Source organism: Ixodes scapularis, unplaced genomic scaffold, assembly GCF_016920785.2.
Source record: "Ixodes scapularis isolate PalLabHiFi unplaced genomic scaffold, ASM1692078v2 PGA_scaffold7__128_contigs__length_106722199, whole genome shotgun sequence".
In the NCBI taxonomy this organism is placed as follows: domain Eukaryota; kingdom Metazoa; phylum Arthropoda; class Arachnida; order Ixodida; family Ixodidae; genus Ixodes; species Ixodes scapularis.
In genome coordinates this window covers 68,247,045-68,270,019 of record NW_024609882.1, presented here as the reverse complement: position 1 = coordinate 68,270,019, position 22,975 = coordinate 68,247,045, and the positions used below count along the sequence as shown (strand labels likewise).

At 49.0% G+C, this 22,975-nt stretch overlaps 2 protein-coding genes across 2 annotated transcripts in view; one reads left to right on the top strand and one right to left on the bottom strand.

Annotated features, from left to right (window-relative positions):
• Window positions 1–22,436, bottom strand: part of LOC8050898 (zinc finger protein 665) — a 57,550-nt gene extending 35,114 nt beyond the window's left edge. Inside the window, exons 1-7 of the mRNA XM_040212549.3 lie at window positions 22,081–22,436; window positions 16,518–16,698; window positions 13,937–14,092; window positions 11,942–12,173; window positions 11,081–11,234; window positions 9,034–9,122; window positions 4,655–4,828 (exon numbers count right to left, since the gene is read on the bottom strand). Coding sequence (XP_040068483.1) covers window positions 4,655–4,828; window positions 9,034–9,122; window positions 11,081–11,234; window positions 11,942–12,173; window positions 13,937–14,092; window positions 16,518–16,689 — 977 coding nt within the window. The 5' untranslated portion in view covers window positions 16,690–16,698; window positions 22,081–22,436. The remainder of the gene's footprint in view (window positions 1–4,654; window positions 4,829–9,033; window positions 9,123–11,080; window positions 11,235–11,941; window positions 12,174–13,936; window positions 14,093–16,517; window positions 16,699–22,080) is intronic.
• A 94-nt stretch (window positions 22,437–22,530) lies between these two features.
• Window positions 22,531–22,975, top strand: part of LOC8026606 (cullin-associated NEDD8-dissociated protein 1) — an 81,500-nt gene continuing 81,055 nt past the window's right edge. The window contains exon 1 of the mRNA XM_029985597.4: window positions 22,531–22,797. Within this exon, the coding sequence (XP_029841457.2) occupies window positions 22,756–22,797 (42 nt within the window). The 5' untranslated portion in view covers window positions 22,531–22,755. The remainder of the gene's footprint in view (window positions 22,798–22,975) is intronic.

Below are 22,975 nucleotides of genomic sequence, written 5' to 3'. Positions count from 1 at the left end.
CTCATTATAACTAACCGAGAGGTAATTCGCTCCAAGTAACCAAGAACTCCTGTTACAAGTAACCAAAAAGTGACTCAATACGACGGAAGAACGACTGCTACGAGTAACTAACTCTTAATTGTTACGAAAAACCGAGAACTGGCATTATAAGTATCGAAGAAGTAACTCGTCACCAGCAACCAAAAAATCTCTTTATGTGCCCAGAGCCCTAAGAACTCTCCTTACGAGTAACCTGAAAGTAACTCATTACGAGTAGCCAAGAAAGCTCACTATAAATAATCAAGGAGTAATCTGTTAAGAGTAACCAAGAACTCTCGTTACAAGTTACACACAAGCAAACTTGTATGTACCTAACTTAAATACTCTATTCAAGTTACTCTATCTTAAATACTTTTGGGAGAAACTTGGTATGTTGCAAATACTTTCAAAAGTCAGTACTCAGTACTCTAACTTAGTACTTTTTGCAAATAACTTGTACTTAGTTCTTAAGTTGCTTGTAAGTTACATCCGCCTTTTTTCAGAAGGTCGGCAGTGGCCTAGATTCATCTCTGGAGACATCGCTTTTGTGTCCATGGCAGATTAGATTTTGCCCCCAAGTTAGCACAAAAAAGCTTGTTCCCTCTCCTTCCTACTGGCGTTTTTTCATTCTACCTGTTCGTATTCTGCGAGTCGCAGAATAAAGGCCCCATGACCGGCGAATGGGCTATAGAAAGTAGAACATTTATACCATCGAAAGAACACCATCCTATTTACAGATCGAACATCGAGCAGCCAGCCGAGCTAGCGGAGCATCCACCTTGTGAGCCCCGCGTCGCAGCAGCCGACGCCCTCTCTAGGTCTCCAGTCCGACAGTCCGAAACAACAGAGCTCGCCGAGGAGATACAGGGCTTCGTAGAGCATGTGACGTCCTCTCTACCGGTGACTCATCCGAGCCTGAAGCAAATCGCCACTGAGCAAAAGCTAGACCTCGTATGTAAATGAATCATGGAGTTATGCACGAGAGGATGGCCATCTCGCCGCGATGTAGGAGCAGACCTCAAGGCATATTGGCCATTCAAAGACGACATTGCCGTGGGGGAAGACATCCTGATGTGTGGTCCCAGGATCGTTATTCCTCGAGCCTTCCGAGAGTCAATCCTCAATCAGCTTCATGAAGTACATTTTGGCATAAAAAAATGCCGAGCACGAGCAAGAAATTCCGTGTGGTGGCCCCATATTGACATAGACATTGAAAACCTGGTAAAGAAGTGTCACGTCTGTCTGAAGCACAGTCGAAACAGGAAACTGCCGATGAAACCAACGGAGTTCCCACAAAGGCCCTGGCAACGAGTTGGGATGGACCTGTTCTTCTTAAATGGTCAGTGGTGGTTGATAGTCACTGACTATTATTCACGGTATCCCGAATTAGTCAGCCTTAACAGCCTTATCGGAGCAGCAGTTGTCAACCACTGCAAGTCTCTTTTCGCGAGACATGGGATTCCAGAAGTGGTAGTCTCAGATAACGGGCCCCAGTTTCTCAAGACGTGCCATTCTGAGTTTGCAAAGTTTGCGCAGCAGTACAGCTTCTGCCACATAATCTCGAGTCCCCATTATCTTCAAAGTAACGGGCTTGCCGAAGCAGTGGTAAAAATAATTAAAGGATCTCTAGATAAATCAAAGGATCCCTACGAGACGTTCCTTGCATACCGGACCAGCCCTCTCGAGAATGGCTACAGCCCTTCTGAGCTGCTGATGGGAAGAAGGCTTCGAACGACACTCCCAGTGGCCGCAGAGAGTCTTCGTCCCTATACGCTTGACGGCAAGCTGCTAAGATCGTTTGAGGTTGAGCATCGCCGTAAGCAGAAGCAAGACTATGACAGACGTCACGGCGTCCGGGATCTGCCCTTATTGGAGGACGATATGGACGTCTGGCTGATTGATCTACAACACCAAGGTGTCGTCAGCGGCCCAGCAGAGGAGCCTAAGTCCTACTGGGTGGAAACTGATGGAAAGTCTGTTCGGCAAAACCGCACAGACCTAGTCCCGCTTCAAAAGCAGACTTCCCGTAGTGTCGACATTACCGATGACTCGGACGCAAGTACAGAAGTGAGCACATTGTGCCAAGACCCAACTCATACACACACAAGGAGTGGAAGATGCGTTGCACCTCCTGAACGCTTTCGGACATCGTAGGCAAAGCGCAGGAGAGAACTTTTGGTCTGTACCTTGGTGCTGGCTGACAAGAACAAACGTTTGCAGGACTGTAGAACTATGTACAGTCTAGCATTATTTCATTTCTCTTTTTTGAAAAAAAAAAAAAAAGGAAGGAGATGTGTGACATAGCACGGCTGCGTTCGCGCGTGTCACATCGATGGTCACGAGCAGTGACGCGGGGCTCACGAGGTGGATGCCCCGCTGGCCTGGCTGGCTGCTCGCTGTTTGACCTGTAAATAGGATGGTGTTCTTTTGATGGTATAAATGTTCTACTTTCTATTGCCCATTTGCCGGTCATGAGGTCCTTACTCTGCGACTCGCAGAACAGAGCACTACCCAAGATAATCCCCAGACATGGGGCAGCCCTAGGCGAAGGGTTGGGGCGAAAGGACATATTGTTTTAGGGCACAGCTCTTAGGTGCCCGTTTCCGACTTAAGCGGCGTCGCCGTCGCCGTCAGCGTAACCGCGCGGTGCATTATAGGTAAATTTCCCCGCTAAATCTAGCAGAAAAATTTCCCCGCTATATCTAGCGGAAAAATTTCCCCGCTAAATTTAGCGGAAAAATTTCCCCACTAAATTTAGTGGGAAGGTTTCCTCGCTAAATCTAGCAGAAAAATTTTCCTGCTAAATCTAGCGGCAAAATTTCCCCGTTAAATCTAGCGGAAAAATTTCTCTGGGGGGGGTCACGTGACCCCCCCCCCCCCCCCCCCCCCGAGAATAGGTGACCCTCAGTACCCTTTCCTCCTCCTCCTCAAGAGCTGCGCTCTAATTCGGCTTTACAGGGAGTTGTAAACAGCTTTCACTTTTTCTCACACTCATTGGAAAGAAAGAGAAACTTAATATATAAAACTTTGTTTTTTTTTGCTTCTTTTTATTTTTGCTTTTTAACAATTTGTAACTTGAGAGTATCTTGTAAGTAACCAGTCACTTTTATGAGTAAATTTAGTACTCTACTCAGATACTTTTCGAATTTGGGTATTTACTTGTCTACTCAGTTACTTTTGAGTCTGGTATTCAGTATCTTAACTTACTTTTTTGAGGATCTTGTTCAAGTCTGCCAACAAGTAACAGTAATGAAAAAATAATCTGTTATGTGCAACCTAGGACTCCTGTTACAAGTAGCCAAAAGCTTTCGTTATGAGCATTGAAGAAGTAACTCGAGCAACCAGAAGCCTCATTATACGCATCCCAGGGTCCCAAAAGCCTTTATTACAAACCATGGAGTAACTTGGTAGGAGTAACCAAGAACTGTCAGTACGCACCCTGGGCCTCACGAGCTCTTAAACTGACCATTAACAAGCCCAGGTTACGAAACTGCATTGTGCAAACTGACCCCGAAAGCACCCTTTGTGATAAGTTTGTCGCTGCGCTTCTGTTTCTCTTGCACTTGTTTGTGTGAGTTATTGACAGCACGTAAAGACGTTAGTGTGTGACATGCAATGTCGTGGTGCACCTGGACCACCAATGCTGGTTGGCCATGTCTCATTGCAGAAGTATTTGTGGGAGGGAAAAAAAGTAAAAGAGAAAAGAACCAGATCAAGGGGGAAAGTGCAAATCATATGCCAGCCTTCAGACGGGAACAGAGACTGCACAGAAGGGCCTCCTGGGACACAAAAGGCTGTTCTGCAACACAGAGGCTGTCCTAGAACAAAAAGGCTGCCACACAGAGGCTGTCCTGGGACAGAGAGGGTATTCTGGGATACAGAAACTGCCTAGGGACATAAGGGCTGTCCTGGGCCACAAAGGCTGTGCTAGGACATAGAAGCTGTCCTGTACAGAAAGGGTGCCGTGCGACAGTGGCTGTCCTGGGACAGAAAGAGTGTTCTGGGACACAGAAGCTGTCCTGGTAGACAAAGGGCGTTCTGGGATAGAGAAGCTGTCCTGGTACACAAAGGACGCATCCCAGGACACGGAGGCTGCCCTGGGACACAGAGGATAACCTAGGACATACAAGCTGTCCTGTACACAAAGGGTGCCGTGCGACAGAGGCTGTCCTGGGACAGAAAGAGTGTTCTGGGACACAGAAGCTGTCCTGGTAGACGAAGGGCGTTCTGGGATAGAGAAGCTGTCCTGGTATACAAAGGACGGATCCCAGGACACAGAGGCTGTCCTGGGACACAGAGGGTAACCTAGGACACAGAAGCTGTCCTGTAACAAAGGGTGCCGTGCGACGGAGGCTGTCCTGGGACAGAAAGAGTGTTCTGAGACAAAGAAGCTGTCCTGGTAGACGAAGGGCGTTCCGGGATAGAGAAGCTGTCCTGGTATACAAAGGACGCATCCCAGGACACAGAGGCTGTCCTGGGACACAGAGGGTAACCTAGGACATAGAAGCTGTCCTGTGACAAAGAAGCTACCCTGGGACACAGAATCTATCCTGGGACACAAAGCCTGTCCTGGAACAAAAAGACTCTCCTGGGACACAAAAGCTGTCCCAAAGAGGAGAGAAGGGACCCAGCTCACCGCACTGTGGGCACCTCCGGGTGGCTGGAGGCCGTGTGTTGGGCCAGTTGCTGGGACTCCGTGCACCCGAATGTGCACAGCGGACAGTGCAGCTCCACGGGCTGCGAGTCCAGGCAGGCGGCCACCTCGGCCACACTTTCCGGGTCTCCTTCCTCGACCAGAGAACCGTGGTACCTGCGTTGCACGGACAATCTTAGTTCAGTCGCAACTCATCAATATGAATACCCCACCAAAGGGGTTCTAAACCTTTTACAGCTGTCTGTGGATTTTTTGTGTGCTTGACCAAAAACTCTACGCTCACGCCGCCGCACGTGCACGCCTTCCCCGTATAAAAGATTTAAAGTAAATAACCAAATAAAGCATTGACAAACGCGCGTGCAAGATGCCATTTGTTTTAGGTTTTTTGCTTTAGAACAGTTACTGCTGCAGACGCCGGCAAGTGCGGCACGTGGAACACCATTCCCTGCATTCCCCTTGATGCTTGGGTAATTTAGCAATAGGCCTATTTCACTTCTCTCTCGTCGTAATGGGGAGGCCGCATATAGTCCGAACTCCCGAAGAGCCAAGGCGGCAGCGAGCAGAAACATCACCGATGAAGACTGTTGTGCACAGAAAGCCAAGTGCATGCGGCAAACCAGGCAAGACGACAAACGTCGCGAGGCGGAGAACACAACAAAAAGACACGGGTACCATGCTGCTAAATTGGACAACATTAATGTAGCATTTGTTAAATTCTGTGTCACGTCTGTGACAGTGTGCTAAACAGCCTCACTGGTCATCCACCTTTACAGAGTGGAACGGCTCATGATTTTTTGTTCCAGGGAACCCCAGCAAGCCTCAAAAAGTACCATGGAACTTCCCCTTGTTGCCAATTGATAATACTAGGCAATAAAGGCATTTAGATATTGAACGAGAGTCTATTGCACTGACAAAATAAGACAAAATGGAGGACTAAAGACTGAATAAGAGGGCAGAGGGGTTAGCCTGGGACACAATGTAAAATATACACACATATAATAGCGCGAAGGGTGAGGTTGCCGCTCTACGTGCTAAACCAACTAAGGGCATCTGGCACACATCAGTGGAGGACTGAGTATATTAACTTCGACTACCCAGGGACCTCTGGATGTGCAACCGAAATCTCCAGAACAAGCATCCGTCGGGTTCCAGTCACCTCCGCCAGAATTCGTTCCCACTGCCTGGGGGATCCGCAGCCAAGCACTGTGCCTCTGAGGAGTGCACTTGCAGAGTGAGGCCATAGTGCTGAATTCTCTACATCCCCTACTAGAGGCCAGCGCAGGGCAGACCGGACATGAGTGTTGGGCAAACTTTTGAGTCCTATCTCAAAGCACAGAGCACGAGCAATGCCGCAGATATCGTTCGAGTTCGGCAACCTATATCATTGCCGTAATCGGTCAAAAATGCAGACTCATACTTTTGCCGACGGATCGATTGTTACTGAAGAGAAGCTGGCAGCGACAAACTCGGCACCGTTTGGAATCGGTCGCATCAGAATGAAGTCTATGCCTTCTGACGAAAAGAAAAACATAAAGTAATCCCTCATTATAATGAAATCACTTTTTTCGAATTATCGCTTTTATTGAAGTTCAATGTGGTCCCGACTGAAATGCATACATTTCTAACTGGATTATATTCTAACTGCATCGGCGGCCGACCATGCTTATTACGAAGGCCGAGGTCACAAAAGCATGCAAGCCTATATGGAGGCACATGGAGACCCTTGCGTTCCCTCCCCCTTCTCCATTGAGGCAAACGGCAAACTGAGAAAATGGAGTAGACGTTTGATGGAGGCACAGCGTGCGGAGCTGGCAGAATGCCGCTTCCGATGCCAACGTGGGGACGCGGGCAACGAGCAGCGTTAACGTTCCGACGCTACTCACTGCACCGACGGCCGATGCTGCCAGACTCTTGCCGGAATCTGGTCAAGGGAGTGATGGAGTCCAGAGGAGATCATCCGTTAGAGAGTCTCCGATGCACGCACCTGCGGCGTACTGCACGCACACGTGTGTCTTACGGAAGATTGAGAGTGTTTACCGAAAGTCACTTAGATCTGAGAGGTCGAGAAGAGTGGCCGGCCCAACTCAGAAATCATTAAAGAATTCGACACTGTGGCATCCGCTGTTCGACACTGTCTACCATTTTGCAGAACAAGCAAGGCATATTAAACGGGTTCGAGAAGTTTCTCATGCAAGCGAAAGCGTGCCCGCAACCCAAATATCAGGGTGTCTATACTTCGCGACAACTTTTCTTGGCAATGCAGAGGAAGTTGAGGAGACCCCGCGCACAGCCTTATCCAGCCCTCAAAATGGGATAGGAAATGCGTGTTTGTACCCTACACTGCGCTGCCAAGAAAAGTTGTCACCAACTATACTGACCGGGAAAACCTGGAATTGTCAGGAAAATTGTCAAAAAGCGAGCCTGGTCAGGGAAAATGAGCCGGAAACGCCATTGAGTGCCCTGAGCAAAGGCTTGAGGACTTGGGGGCAGAAAAATAGGCAATAAACTCTGCTTAGAGCGGAGCGCGGGCTCTGCTCACTCGATGTAGAGTGTGCTACCCGATGGAAAGGGAACAGCCGAGAAATCCAGTCCAAGCCTTGGATTCAATTGAGGGCACGACACTAGGCTAGAACCAGTTAGAGCAACCAGATTTAGTAACAAATGGGGAAAGCTGCAGACCCCAATGCAATTCAAGCCTTAAGCCGAAAGTATACAAAAGTGTGCATCTGGCGGCCATGCTGCCATTGGGTAATTGACGTGTGTGGTTGAGTGTCGTGTTTTCATCGTGTTTCAGAAGTGCTGCATCAGTGTTTGGCCGAGACTCGTGTTCACGCAGCGAGGATGCGAGTCCCAGCCAAACACTCGTTTAACACTCGTCTGGCAGCCTTCCATTACAAGGCTGCTATATATGAGAGGTGGCTATGAGCCAACTATATAGTAGAATACACAATGAGTTTTTATAGGGTTGGCCTTAGTAATTTTGCGTCCACCGTTGTAGCTTCTATGAACGTGCAGTGTGGAGCGTGCAGTATGGAGCATGCGGTATGGAGCATGCAGTTGCCGACTGCATGCTCCGCTTGTGCACTAGGCAACTATACTCTTGGTGCGGAGACTGTGGCAGGTAATCAAACTAAACGCTCTACAAAGGCTTTTGCTAGTACCGTATTTACCCGAAAATAGGTCGACCACGAAAATAGGTCAACCCCTATTTATTGAGCCCACCGAGAATAAAAAAAAAATAATTCAAATATAGGTCGACCTTTCTTTTTTTTTAAGGAACAGGGGAAAGTTAGGGCAAAAGAAACAAACCTTTATTTACAGCACTCTCAGCTAAATCACAGGGCGATGTCAAAAACTTATTCATCGTCAGAACGTCCGAAGCTTCGTCAGCTTGGTAGACATCCTCGCAAATTGGCAACAATACCTCACTGACACCGTTGTAAAATGACGACAAGAAACGAAAGAAGGTGGAGACGGGCGAGCGACGAAAGAAAAAATACAAAGACATGAGCAACGCTGCGAGCCCCGTGAGCAACACGCAACCCGCCGAAGAAAAACAAACTAAAGTACCTCCGAATTTTTTTTTTTTTTTTTTTTTTTGCGCGTTTGCGAGGGAGAGGGGAATGGAGCGCATAGGAGGGCAAAGTGCATGGCGCATCGCGTTCCTCTCCCTCCCCTTCCCCCTTGCCCAGCGAGGGGAACGCTACAGGCGTGATGGCGCAACCCGACGCCCGAGGAATCCGCGCGAGAGCCGTAGCCGGCGGCCACGGGCTGTCGGCTGCTGCTGTTCGGTTGTTTTTGTGCATCAAAAGCTTTTTGAAAGAAGAAGCCGCGCGGCTCTACCGCGACGCCGGCTAGGTGATTGATAGCTCCATACCCTCGGTAGGGTTTCAAAATTTGGTCGCGAATTAGGTCGAAATTCTTTGGTCACGATTATAGGTCGACCCTTAATTTTTGAGTACATTTCCGAGAAAAAAAGGTCGACCTATATTCGAATAAATACGGTAGGCTAAACGTAGCCCCAAAGTGGCACCGAATCGCCAACAGCGAGCGCAGTGGGGCAAAGAGGGATGAGCAAGGGATGTGGCTGCAAAACGAAAGCGCCGGGCCTGGCCGCAGCAGGAAGCTGGTTGATGTCATGCAGTGGCCGACTAGAAGTTCAAGCGCCAGTTCACGAACAATCCGTTCGGCGCGGCGCGTCATGTGCGCGACAGATTGCGGTTTCAGGCGGACAGGAGCGGAGGCATTCTTTGTGCTAAGCACCTTTGGGAAATGTCAAAAAGGGAGCCAATGTTTTTTGTGATGAAAGTGCAGCGTCCCTTTATCGAGCGATTCCACTCCCGGGTTTGGATCGAGCTTACCTGGCAATGTGACGCTGCAGGCCTGCCTTGCTGAGAAACAGCTGCTCGCAGTGCACGCACAAGAAGGTCTCTCGCCCATGCTGGTGACTCTGCGTAGCCACACCCATTGCTCAAATTAATACACAAAGGTACAGCATTTCCCAGGCCGTGACCCGCGAAGTAGGCGGGTAGAGACTGACGTAAAGGCGGAGATGAGAGCGTGCGGGGACGTCAAAACACCGAGCTCTGTCTCGAATGATTACTGGGTGACGCAAAGCTAGCTGCCTTCATCTCCACTGCACTCGCCGATCGAGTTTGAACACAAATGCCAAATGCCAGGTTTTAACGCGTTAGGTGAGTGGAGCAGTGACAAACACAGCTAGCTTTGCGTCACCCAATAATCATTCCAGCCAGAGCTCGTTGTTCTGACGTCCCCCAGCACACTCTCGTCTCCTCGCCCCCTCAGTTTCCGCTTGCATAGGGATGTTTCACGTGATATACTTCGGGCTTAAAATCTCGCCAGACACCATGTTTATGAACTTATACAGGATTTCTTTCTATGTGCAGAAGCAACGTTTTTCAGCTCGCTAGAGTTATTTACTCCCGTTATCAACTGCGCCAGCAAGATTAGTTGAGAACATAAAAGATCACCGGCTGATACTTGATTTTTATGAATACTGGTCTTTATTCAAACTTAAGACGGGCCAGTGACTGAGAATTCAACCCGTCGGCGTCCAAAATGGTTGCGGTAGAGGCCGTCTTGGCATCTGCCTTGGTTAGGGATAAACTGTGAAGGAAGATCAAAATTCCCACCATCTCCTAAGTGGAATCCAACAAATGACCCCAGATATGCGAGCTCGACAATCATCCACGGCAGCAAAGGAAAGGCTAATTTTTTTCTTTATTAACAAATGGGAGACTTGTAAAGCGGTGGTTACTGAACGCAATAACATTTCTTTCCACATCCAACACCACGAAATGTGCAAGCAGCATGAGCTGGTAGTTTCACCTTTTACGTTTATGTACATACAGTAGTCATGTGTGAATAGTAAAGTTTGAAGCAAATTTAAGGGAATAGTGGTTTTGGTAAAATATTTTCTGATAAAATATTAAATAGTTTCTTAAAATCTCTTACTACCGTTCACCATGCCTAAACAAAAATTCATCTGAACTTGTGGAGGTTGTTCGCAACCTTCCACTTGTCTGCTTCTAAGCTCAGTTATATTAATATACAGTTACTATTTGAACTGTGGCATACAAATGAGAGATTTGTCGCAGTTATGCTAATCGAGGGGATTTATAAACCTGCTTGCTATATGCAAATATTCTTTCTTCTATTTTAAATTTGACAAAATAAAAACAAAACAAGCATGAATGATGAACGCGGGCTGTCAAGTCATCGCTGCCTAACATTAACTCAAGGTGGGTTTGCCTCGTTGAGAGCGCTTCTCGCGCAGCAGCTGGGCACTTTCGGGGAAGCAATACCCATGGGTCCCGCAACTCCGTGGGTATTGCTTCCCCGCAGTGCACAGGTGCTCAGTGAGAAGCACACTCAACAGGGTTAACCTGATACGATCAACACATCGACAAATATGAATACGTATCGCAGTTCACATTGAAGCGAATACTGAATAGCATGTTATTCGAAACTATTCAAAAATTCGCACATTACTAACATCCACTAAAAGAAACATTTGAATTGCAGTAATGCTGCAACAATAGTCATTGGTTGGTTGCAGGAGGCTCGTCCAAAGGAAAGTGGCAGTTAGATGAGAAAATTAGGTGAACTGGTTTTAAATGTGACAAAAGACTTGAGGAACGTTGGCCAAAAATATTCCTAGAATTTCCACGGCAGTTCCCACGCAGTTTAGTAGAGGAACATTCACGCAGTACAAGATGGTGCAAAATGCCATCGGAGTTCAACAACAATCTGCACAGTGATTTCAGTAACAACTGTTTCTAAACTGTTTGGTGCGATAAAAACTCGGATACCACTGCCAAGTCGTTACGGCCACAAAAACCAGCTGTCAAAGATCACTCACAAAAGGAAAAGAAAGGGGGCACCGACCACGTTGTGCTTGTGCAGCTCGTCGTGGTCCCCGAAGGTGAGGTTGCACTCCCGGCACTGGGGAGCGTGGCTCTGCTGGTGGCGCACAAAGGCCGCCTGGCGCAGGAAGCCCCGCTGGCACGACTTGCACTGGAAGGGCCACTCGGACTCCGGCCTGCACCACCGAGCCGTGGGTCGCGCTAAAACCCTTCGTCCGTCGTCTCCCTTCCTCCCCCCTCCCCCCTCCCCCTGCCCCCGCCCCGCCCCCGTCTAGAAAAGACTGGACCTTCGCAACGTACAAGGCGATTTCACGAAGCGCCTTCTCATTTCCGGCAAGCCGAGTTCCACCACTTCGACCATAGCGTCCGCAACTTTCTCCGTTAGCTTGAATCACGGTGTGTGGGCTGGTGCGTTTATTGCTTCCTAGTGGTCCCTCGATTTCCACCCGACAAAGTCGTACAAGTGTCACACCGTCGCCGGCAAGATCCTGGCGATGTCGCAGCAGCGGCGGTCGCAGCAGACGCCCGCTCTACAGCAGGTCGCTCTCTATGGCTCGACAATCCACAAAAGCTTCAGCAGCAAAGAGTCGGGACGCCGCGACGACGGCGATGCTCGCATTCTCTCGTCCGTTTTCCCGGAGCTTCTACGCACAACTGCCAGGATTGCGACATCCGACGGCGTGACACTCCACCCTTTGTGACGTCAATCGTCACCACTTCGGGACCACTTTCGACGAACTATAAGGATGGGATGTTAAACACGCGCGTCAAAAACGCGTTCTAGCACCGCAGTTGGCGCGCGAACGATTAGTTCTCGACTCCTCAACTCGGCGGCCGCCGCGCCCCCGCGCCCGTCGTGGGCGACGCGCCCAAGTTCCCCCACCTGTGCTTCCACTTGTGGAGCAGGCAGTCGGCACTGCTGGGAAACGTCTTGCGGCACACCTTGCAGCCGTAGACCGTCTTCACCGGCTTGGCGGTTGCGTTGCTCCGCGCGTGCGTCAGGGCCCGGTGGATCTGGAGCACCTCGACACTGCAGAACCAGCCGTTGCACGACGTGCACAGGGTGCCGCACTGAACTCCATCTCCGTCCCCGGTGGAAGGGGCCTTGGCATTGCCTGCGCCCAGCCCTGCTTAGTCGCCATCCTCCGAAAGACCATCCAAATGAAACACAACAAATGCCGTGCACAGCAAAAAAAAAAAGACGTGTACGTTTTTTAGAAAGCATGAGAGTTCATGCACGTGCATCCGCTTTCAGTGAGGATATCAACCACACAAGCAGCACGGCTTTCCCCATTGCTTCCTAGGCTGTTGTCTCTTCCCCTTGTTTTCCAGAGATTAGAAACCAACGACGGCGGCGCAGACCTCCACGAAGGCCAGCAGAGTGAGTAAGTGCCTGTCCGGACCAACGTGATGAGCACGCTCCAAGCCTCTGTCCAAGGACACAAGCGGAGGATACTTTCCCCAGAAATAACTTTACACAACACTCCCAAAGTATACAAGAATGTGGTCTATTTGACTTACATTTGAGGCCTTTTTACCCATTTTCTGCGCAACGAATCGGACTTTAAAATCTGAAGCGACGACGGACTTGCGGCAGTCATTTGCCTGTAACGCTAGGTAGCTTTACTTTCCTGTCACAACGAAGTCGGCCACGCGACCTTAAAATCTTTCGTGCGTCTAAGTTAACCGCCAAGATCGGCAAACCAGCCCGGGACTGTGGCAAAGTGCAGCATCACATGTCGGCTCCTGTGACATACTTTATTTCCACTGAGGAAAGTAGCACCCTTGCCTTCCCTGCCTGCAAGCAGGAGACGAAAAGATACTCATATATAAAGAATCAGAAGCTCGCAAAGCTGAACGGCAACTGTTGCCACGGCAATCTCCATTTTGTTTCTTTTGTACCCTCGAAGCTTTGAAAGGGTCGTCCCGAACCAGCCACGCCGAAATTGCAACGAAGCGTCGTCATGCCGACGGCGTTTTTCGCCAATATAAACGTCTATGGCACTGTTTATGCAATGAACTTATCAATATGGCTTATCTTCACAGACCTCTTTCAATAACATTGTTCTTCATGCATATTTAATAACGAGGAATTTTACTTTTAATGCCATCGAGCACCGACGCAGCATGCGGCAGCAGTGCAAAGATGTGCGCTTGCTTCGCCAGCGTGTGGGTAACAAAATCTCGCTACAGCTGAAGCGTCTTTATAAAGCAACCCTGTCGCCACGGATTTAAAACAGCTCACCGTGACTGCAGAGGTAAAAAAAAAAAACTGCTCAATTCATGGACCAAACTGGCGACCATCAGGGGTCCTTGGCACTACTTTCCGGGAATCCAGTGACTTTAGTTGCCATAACGGGAACACCCCGACGCATGGGCGGCACAGAGCGCCGAACACATCGATTGGAAGAAGCATTCCAGGCACCACGGTTCTTGTACGGTGCCAAGAATGCGTCTTCGACCGGTGTGTTTTGCATCCTGTGCTGCCCATACATCAAAAACGGTCCCGAAGTGGCAGCAAATTATGTCACAGAAGCCGGAGTGTAACGCTGTCGGATGTCGCAATCCTGGCGGTCGGTGGCAGAAGTTCCAACAAAAAGTATGAGCAAACGCGAGCATCACCGTCGCCACTGCATCCCAACTGCTGACTGCCGAAACTGCCGTGAAATGCCAAGCCGGAGAGCGACCTGCGGCAGAACAGGTGTCTGCCGTTCAACCACCGCTGCCGCGACACTACCAGGACCATGGCCGGAGACACCACGATCATGTCACCAAACAGAAATCAAGGGACCGCTTTTTGGGAGGCAGTAGACACACCGGTGGGAGACGCGTTTGGGGCCCATTGGTTCTAGGGGCCCTCCGAGAGATGGGCACTCACTGGGGGCCAGGATGACATCGTCCACCGCCTCATCGTCCTCGTCTGGGTCCGGAATGTCCTGGAGGTCGTCCGGCAGTGGGGCTTCCCGCAGAGTGCACAGCGGTTGGCGCTCCCCGTACGGTACGCTGATGAACACCTTCTGCCCCACCGGCCCTCCTGTGGAGGCCATGCCACACGGATCTAGAGCCACTGCATGGCCGCCTTGTGGTAGCCTTCGACCGCGCGGGTTACCAGACTGGCGGCATCGGTCTGGTGGCCTATGTGGCAGACTTCAGCCATACAGGTTACCAGTCTGCTAGCCTGTATTATGGCAGCCTCCCAGGAGAAAATCAGCCCACTTCCAGATGGATTATGGAACTGGAAATGAGGCAATCCAGCTAGATTCCAGCTGGGTCCAGCTGGAATTTAGCTGGATTGCTTCCTTTCCAGTTCCATAATCCAGCTGGAAGTCAGCTGATTTTCGCCTGGGCTGTATATCATCCTTCCATACATAGGATATCAGTCAGGTAGCCTTATAGCGGCTCCACGGCGACAACAATAATGATGTGTCTCATTAAACGAGCAATGTTATTAGCATGCTCCACGTGAACACTCGCTCCTCGAGAGGTGGTAGCTCGAGACGGAACGCCGGCAGCACCCAGCTCCTCCAACGGCTCAGCTTCAGGTCTGGCAACTACTCCTTTCTTTCCATGTTTTTCTTTGTTAGTAAATGAAGGGCCTTTTCAGCCTGTATGGCAGCCTTCAATGACACAGGCTACCGGACTAACAGCACCAGTGTGGTAGCCTGTACAGATACCTTCAATCATGTAGGCCAGGGGTAACTTTTTGATCTTGAGGAACCCGTACCCGCTCCGACAAATAGCCGAGGAACACTCCCCTGTCTTGGCATTGATGCAATAAAGCAGTTCAGGAGCCCCACACAGCTTGCAAACGATGATGAACAGTACTAGGAAGGGCTGGGCTCCTAGTTGTGCATTGACAGGTGGCTTAGATCTGCTAAAGTAGTGCTTCAACGACGAAAGCACTACGGTATACTTAAAGGAGCTGTGCAACGATTTTAACGTTGAAAGAATTGGCATTTTCTGCTTTTGATATTGTTCACTGTGTCACAAATGGCAGAAAACACACCTCCTTTCATCGCAATGTTGCGATTCCGCCGCGTAATAGCGAGGCAAAACTTGGAATATTTCCCGACCTGCAGCCACGAGCGGCGGCCATGAGAAACAAGCGGCGTGACGTCACTTGGGTCGTTGTAAGAAAGATAGCAAGTTGTGCGAATACCTGCTCGATAAAAGGTAACTCTTTTTACAAATCTTGTCGTTCCAACATATATATAAATGCGTCAACACCCTGGTATCATCGACAAAACTTTTATTATATGGAGTTTTAGTGGCGCCATCTATCCTAGGTCCACAAAACCGCGAACAGCCGCCAGAAGCCGGAGGGGGAGGGGGACAGCGCCGGACTGGCAAGGACGGGTGGTCACGCGGTCGGCAGCGGATGAGTTCTCGCTGCTCGCTGATGGCTCTAAAGAGAGAACTTTTCCGGAACTCCGCGCCTACTCTAGTGACGTCACTTTGCACGTGACCCGGAAGACGATGCACGAGTTGAGAGGCGGCAAAAACCTGGATCTTTTTCATTTTTTTAAGTAAAAACTAGGGTATCCAGGCAAAATCTGTTTTCTGTAGTTCACTGCAGAAGTGTCAGGCATCAACTTCCACAATTATTTAAGCAAAGCCCTGAAATTGTTGCACAGCTCCTTTAAGGGTGGGGAGCAATCTAGAAAATTTTTTACCCCAGGGAACCCATCAGGGTACTCTTCTGTGTTCCCAAGAGCCTATGTTTAAGAGCCCATGACATACAGGCTAACAGACTGACGGTATCAGCCAAATAGCTTGTAACGCAGCCTTCAGGCACAGTTTACTAGTCTGGTAGCCTGTATGACAGCTTTCAGCAGCTTCAGTTACCGAACAGAAGACTGCGTGAAAGCGATAAACACGCGATACCAAAAGTACCAATGGGGCAGAGGGTCTCCCTTTTGTATCCGAACATTACTGCTGCAACATGTTGCCAAGCAGAGACCTTTCAAGTATGACCGTTCCAATCGTTGGAACATGCGTGGAATATGTGGGATATGGTGCGTCAGCGTTATTGGACCAATTATTGAACTTGGGTGGAAGCAGCACGAGATGACAGGATCTGGCAAGTGCACACTTTCAACTTGAACTATTTTTGCAGACGAAAGGTTTCTCTGCCTCCCCCATGTGCTGATTGCCTTCTGTCATGCTTTGGCATTGCGTGCACCTGAGCATTATCAACCATAGAAAGCTTGCACTGGAGGCAAAGCTTCGATCTGCATCCTTAATCAGTCCCTAACTTATGGAACACCTCAAGGTATTAAATCACATGCCAGGATTCAGAAAAAGCCTCCAAGAGACCCCAGATGCAAGAATGCACACTTCATTTGGCAATGCTGCCGCACCAGCGTATGCAGACCTCCTGCAGTCAAAGTGCACCCGTTTCGCAAGTGCAGCCGGCTGCACTTCCAACATCGGCAGCAACGGATGCAAGGCGGCCTCACCTTGGGCGGCACCTCGCTGCAGGGCAAGGTGCTTCCTTCCCGTAGACCCCTGGTGCCGACTGAAGCGCCCAAAGACCAGCGACACGAAGGCACCCCCTTCCAGGCCGCGGGGAAACACCAGCTCCGCGCAGAAGGGATCCTCGTCCACGTTTACAAACACCCGGGTGGCCATGGCGGCCCCCTGCAACCGCGGCGGACAGCCCTTTAGCTATAGTCTGTTGAGATTAAGAAAAGCAAAACGAGCCCTCCCCCCCCCCCCCCCCCCCCCCCCCCCCCCAAAGCTCTCTGCTTGCCATGATTAGTGGTTTTCTCGAGGACTTTATGCAAGAAGCTTGTCCTGCTTTCCTTAACCTGCAACACACAAGCATTCGACAGAGCACGTGGACCGACCCAGCTCTCTAAGAAAGAATGCCGAGAACAAGGTGGTAAAGACAACGGTGAGGCATGGCGAATCGTAGGCACTAACATTCTAACATTGGTGGTTCTAAAAGAAAGAACAAGGAAGACAGATACAGAAAAAAAGAAAGCAGGCGGAATGTTAGGCACGTTTGTTTTGTCACAACACGTCAAGGTTGTGCAACTGCTCGTCACCCTTTTTCTTTAAATAGGTTCACAGTATGAAGCTTTCCAGCAAGGTAAAGATAAAAAGAACTACTGCGAGTACCGACGTTGCACGTGATATTTTGCTGCTCATTTGCTTTTATTAAAGACCTGCCAGTAATCTTTTGACCCACAAGTTCCACCAATGTCTGCCTTTATGTCCTGCCATTTTGCGGTGGCCGAAATGCATGGGAAGGTGGCAGACAATTTCTTTTGGGTTGATTATACAAACTATGGCTGACAATGAGAGCCAACACCATCAACCTATGGTACAAGAGAGTTAAGACAGGCTCTCTTGTGTTTTCTTCCTGCGTCCTTGTGCAATAGCCTTGAGGATTATGTTATATTGGTGTGGCACTTCATACTAGTAAGCTGGTTTGGAGGTTGTGGTGCCCCCCCAAGAGGACACAATGCATGCCCGACACACAGGGGAACATTTCTGCCTATAGTTTGTCCCCCCGAACAATGAACTATTGCAAAAGTTACAGGCTGCAGTCCAATCATGAGCCAGTTAGAGACCGTGTGTTATATTACTCCAACAGGGACACCGGTACAGCTCAGTGGTACATATGTCGCAACAATATGCCGTGTATGTGCCGTATATCTGGCTCATGAATGAACTTGGCAACACCTAGTTTTGGCTGTAGTTCATTGTAAGGTGAGATGAAGTAGAATTGACAAGTCTCTTGCCATCAGGATGAAGGCATGGTTGCTTTGAGTCGTGCAAGATAATTATTTTTCTTTTCGACTAGAAGGGGTGGACTTCACAAACTAGTTTTCCCTCTTTCCATTTGTTAGCTTTGGTACCACCTGTCTGAGGATGCCTACAGTTGCACCAACTCATAAATGTAAAGCTAAGGAACTCGTAGCACCATCGTCCGAGTCTCTGAATGCAACATTACGAGGCTGTGTAATCTGTCACTAATGATGGACAGAATCTGGACATTCGGCAAGAAAATTGCTGCAAAATGTGGTAAAGCCCATCCTCTGGTTACCATCGTAATGCGGCAGTTCCAGAGATGCATTGCGACTGGCAACCATGACAGCAGTGTACCAGAACAATGCAGTGTCAACACTTGGTGAGAATGACAGGTGCTTCCCAGAAGCATGCAGTGTGTTCTAAACTGGCATACACTGTAGAGACTACCAGGTGGAAACTACCAGCTTGAGCCATACTTTCAACGCCAGTGCGAGCAATCTCTATTTAAAAAAAATAATACAAAAAGTCTAAATTCAGAAATCTCAAAAAACTTTTTTTGCGATATTATTGATTTGTTACATGTCAAAGTTCTGAAGATGTGCGCTCGTTGCACCACTCTCCACGTCCGTGTCGTCGGTTAGGGAATGCTGTTCACAAATGAACCTTGATCGGCTCACCTAACTAGACACAATAACCGCTTTCAGCTCTCAGCGCGTCACCAGAAAGTGTGCATCACGTCGGAATGACGTAACCCCATGAGAAAGAGAAAACCCCTATCACCAGCTCCTTTTTCATGATGCCCTTTATATGCGCTGGAACTTTCACTTGGTTCATATGCGACGTCATCGCATCGCACTGGTGGTTGCTCTTACTTGGTCTCGACAAGGAGAACGAATTCAGTGGTGCGAAATGAATGCAGCAGAAGTTGTGCGCTCAGCAGCAAAGCCTCCCCAATCGGTGTTGAGGTTACAACAATGCAAGTCATGCATCGATGCAAGAGGGTGGTGTTCCTCGGAGGCATACATGAGAATAACCATCTATCTTTTAAGCTGCCATACAAGAGGTTTGTTCATTTGTCACAAAAAACAAGCCGATATACGAGACGATTAAGCCAGCGAAACGCACAATAAATGCTGGCTTACTTCATCCACGAACTGTCTCATTTTTAACACAAAATGTGTTACATGGCTGGCACCTAACCATATTTGGTTAGGTGCCAGCAACAGAAGTCAACAGGCCGACTGCCAGCCAAACGCCGAAGCAGTGCTCGTCTCCTCGCTGATTGAACGCCAGTGCCAGCCGAACCTCTCCCTTGGGCACCTTTGTGCGACCTCCGGCGGGGAATAAACATCACGTGTTCAGACTTACACCGGCACTCTGCTCTGTCAGACGAGCGCGCTCCACGCTTCCAGAAGAGGCACAAGAGAGGGAGACAGAAAAGCAGAGAAAGAAAAGCCTGCACTACCTTAGGCGCGCCCCTTTTGCCTTAACAGGTTGAGACAGTTTGCGTGTTTTGTTCTCTCTTGCTGCGAGCTCGTTGCAGGGGTCTGCTCGGTGCTGTAGAGGGTTTACAATGAACACAGGGTCCATCACAAACCAATGGGGAGCACTTGTAACTTAAAGGCTTGCAGACGATCAAATCTTTTGCCACCTCCTTGCAGCTCGTATTGCTAACCCGGCCCATTATTGACATGACCCCGATCGAACAGCTGGAAACCCTCTGTAACTTAGGCTCTCTATGCTGCTGCCAGATTCCAATAGCAACGTTTTCCGCATGCTCCATCAACTGCGTCTCACGCTACAGCAGGTTCTGAGAATGTTGTATCCACATTGCCACCGCTGAAGATGGCACCCATAAGTAAAGCAGCAATGGAGTGCTCAAATGCTTAACGTACACAACACGGGGCCGAGAGGACAGCCGTGCACACGGAGCCTTCAAAGTGTGCTCCCGGGTCCTCGACTGTGTGGATGACACACTACAAGCAAAGCTGCCGCCTCGTGGCGTCATCGGATTCCTCTTCAAGTGTCGAGTGCGGCGGTGCAAACGCTAGTCCTCGGCCATCTACTTCTGCCGGCCCTTCACACGATGTGAACACTAATACATCACATCTGTGTTACCAATGCCTTTGCCCTGCTAATACGGCAAAGGGGCGACTTTTTTTTAACCGTTTTTACATCGTGAACATTTGTTTCAGGCGCATCTTTAGCGAAACAGTCAAGCGTCTTGTGGGATGCATTCAGCGGCTCTCGAAGCAGTTTTCACAGCTTGGCACGCCCAACCCTAGTAGCACCCAATGTTGTGCGAACATTCTCTGGATGTTCTGAATGTTGAGAGAATGTTAAAACGCCATTCAACTTTCTAGGAACATTCGTATGCAAACATTCCCTACAAGGTAAGCTGCTCAACATTCTTGGAACGTTCGTTGGCGAACATTCCTAGAATTTTCGCAGGTGAAGCCAAGTTTACGGAGCTCTCACACAGCCTGTGGTTCGAATCACCATCCACTATATGTCACTTTGTGCCAAAAATATGCAAATTAAGTGGAGTTTCTGGGAACTTAGAATAAAAGATCAGTTTTTTCTTTCACGAGTCTACTGAGGAATGTGATATAAGGTACAGGAGAAAAGCAATGGTTTTGAAAACTTGATAATGAACTTGGCACGCACTGCATATGTGGAGGGGCAGTTTTGAATGAACAAGATTTTAGAGCGCAGCTTTTAGGCGCCCGTTTCCGGCTTGAGCGGCGTCGGCGTAACCGTACAGTGCAATATGGGACACGTGACGTCATTGTCACTGATGACGTCAATAGCGGAAAAAATTCCCCGCTAAATTTAGCGGAAACAATTTCCCTACTAAATCTAGCGGAAAAAGTTCCTCACTAAATTTAGCGGAAAACATTTCCCCGCTTCATTTAGAGGAAAAAATTCCCCCTCTAAATCTAGTAGAAAACATTCCCTGTTAAAGTTAGGGGAAAAAATTGCCCCAATAAATTTCCACCAAATTTACACGCGATGCTCTCACCCAAGATGTGCACTTTCTGCGACTTGCGTTAAGCACACGTCGATCCACACCCTTGTTAGTAGTGGGAAACTTTCCACCTTCTCCCTCAGTACCCTTCCCTCCTCCCCCTCAAGAGCTGCACTCTAATTTGACGTTACAGGGGATTGTAAACGTCAAGTTTTTTTAGTCTCTGGGGCTTATATCTTTAAAAAAGGTATTTTTCAGTTGAATGTGGGATGCCATATATATCTGTTCTTAAGCTCGGAGTGAGTAATCGGTTATGTATACAGCACATTTTGAATGGAAGACGTTGGCAAGTGACAGGTAGGAGTAAACTGTCATTAGTACGTGCCCAGGCTGGTGCGCTGGGAAAGCGGCTAGCTTGTGCTTGCGCCTTCTAAAAGTCTGTTTCGATTAAAAAATAATGCCCTGCGAGAAGCTTTATCACATCCATATATGTAGTGCGGCTCATTTGGGCTGTAGCCTAAGCAAGCTGTAATTGTGGAATCTTTGCAAATGGTCCTCAGAGAATGTTCCCTGAATGTAGCGATGTACCTGCACCACATTCTGAGGAGATTGAAAGGATGTCCCTGCATAAATTTGCAACATTTCAAGAAAATTACAGAAGTTCTTTGGATGTTCCGAGAAACTTCTTAGAACCTTGTTAAGATATTTGAATATTGATTCAATGCCCTGGTCATGTTCTATGTCATTCTCGGAAAGTTTTAAGAATGTCCCTTAGAAAACATTCCCCGATTGTAGCAATAAGTGCCTGCACCACATTCTGACAACGCTGATAGAATGTTCTTACGTAAATTTGCAACATTCCAAGAATGTTGCCTCTGTTCTCCTGAACTTTCCCGCCCGGAATGATTTCAGAACATTCTTGTGCTACGTGGGAACTAGTGTGTAAATGTACCTGACCAGAGCAAAAAACACGGTTAGGAAACCAGGGCTTCCGGTGCACCTTCCTACAGCTTGTTTCAAACGAGTTGCATACAGAGCTGTGGAAGTCGAGGGCTAGAGAAAGAGGAAAGCTCATCCTGCACGTATTTTGAGTGACGGGCTAATCTCCTAGGGAGAGAGTGGACGGGGGAGGGTACACAAGAGTATCTAGGCTAGAGGGGAGATCTCTTTTACCCTCCTCTCTTTCCACATGCTAGTTTTACCATTTCCCCAAGGTGCAGGTACGATCAGCCACAGAGTATACACCTCAGGGCTGCTTCAAGGCAGGTTGTTTGGTGGATTGAGAGAGCACTCACCGACAGCAAGTGCCTAGGCTCACGTCTCAAGAATCCCAAGTGATGGATCTTGGCATTTGCGAAAGCTCCGCCACCCTGGGAGAAAAGCTAGCCGAGGTTCGCTGTGGAGCAGCAAAAAACAAAATTAGGGAAAGTTAGATTGCTGTTCGAAACGAAACCTCCCGTAGACACTCAGATTTACAGCCAGAGTTCCGCTAAGGAGCGTAGCACGGGAGGTTCTCAGCTGTCAGTCTAACGCTACCTCGTTGTTACCTTCGCACTTAGTTTGAAGCCTGTGGTTTAGGTGTTTGGACGCTTTGGACTAGAGAGCTAGAGATCGCTTGACGCTCAAAAAAGATATGTGCGCTACTACTACTATATATAGGCACGTGGACTGGCGTACCGGCGCCGAGGTCGACGATCATGATGATGATAATTACACCGCCATAGACGTCGCCGCCGCTCTAGCCGAATGAAGCACTGGCAGTGTTGCCAATAACGCCATTGAGCATTTTTCTACAGCCTTTATTGAGTTGCTTCTTCAGCTAGCTTTAGCGGCTACAAGAGCGAGTGTTGTCCTCGCCGTTCCTTCCCCCCCTTCCCCCGTCCAGCGCTGTTTCGATCTCGTTTCGCCGGTCTTCTGGCGTCGGCGTCGGCTGATTGTCTTTTCTGACGTACGCCAGCCTTCCGCCGACCATGGCGAGCGTCTCCTATCACATCGCCAACCTCCTTGAGAAGGTGAGTCTCTGCTTTAAAGTTGAATATTTTCGCATCAGCGGCCGGCAGCCAGACCTTGACGTGCGTGTTCTAAGCCTAATACCACTGTGCGACTAATTCAAATGTCCTGACCCGTTGGCAGGATCCCGATCCTGTTACTGCGTTACCCGCCGCTTTGAGAGAACGCGCGTGGTTCGGC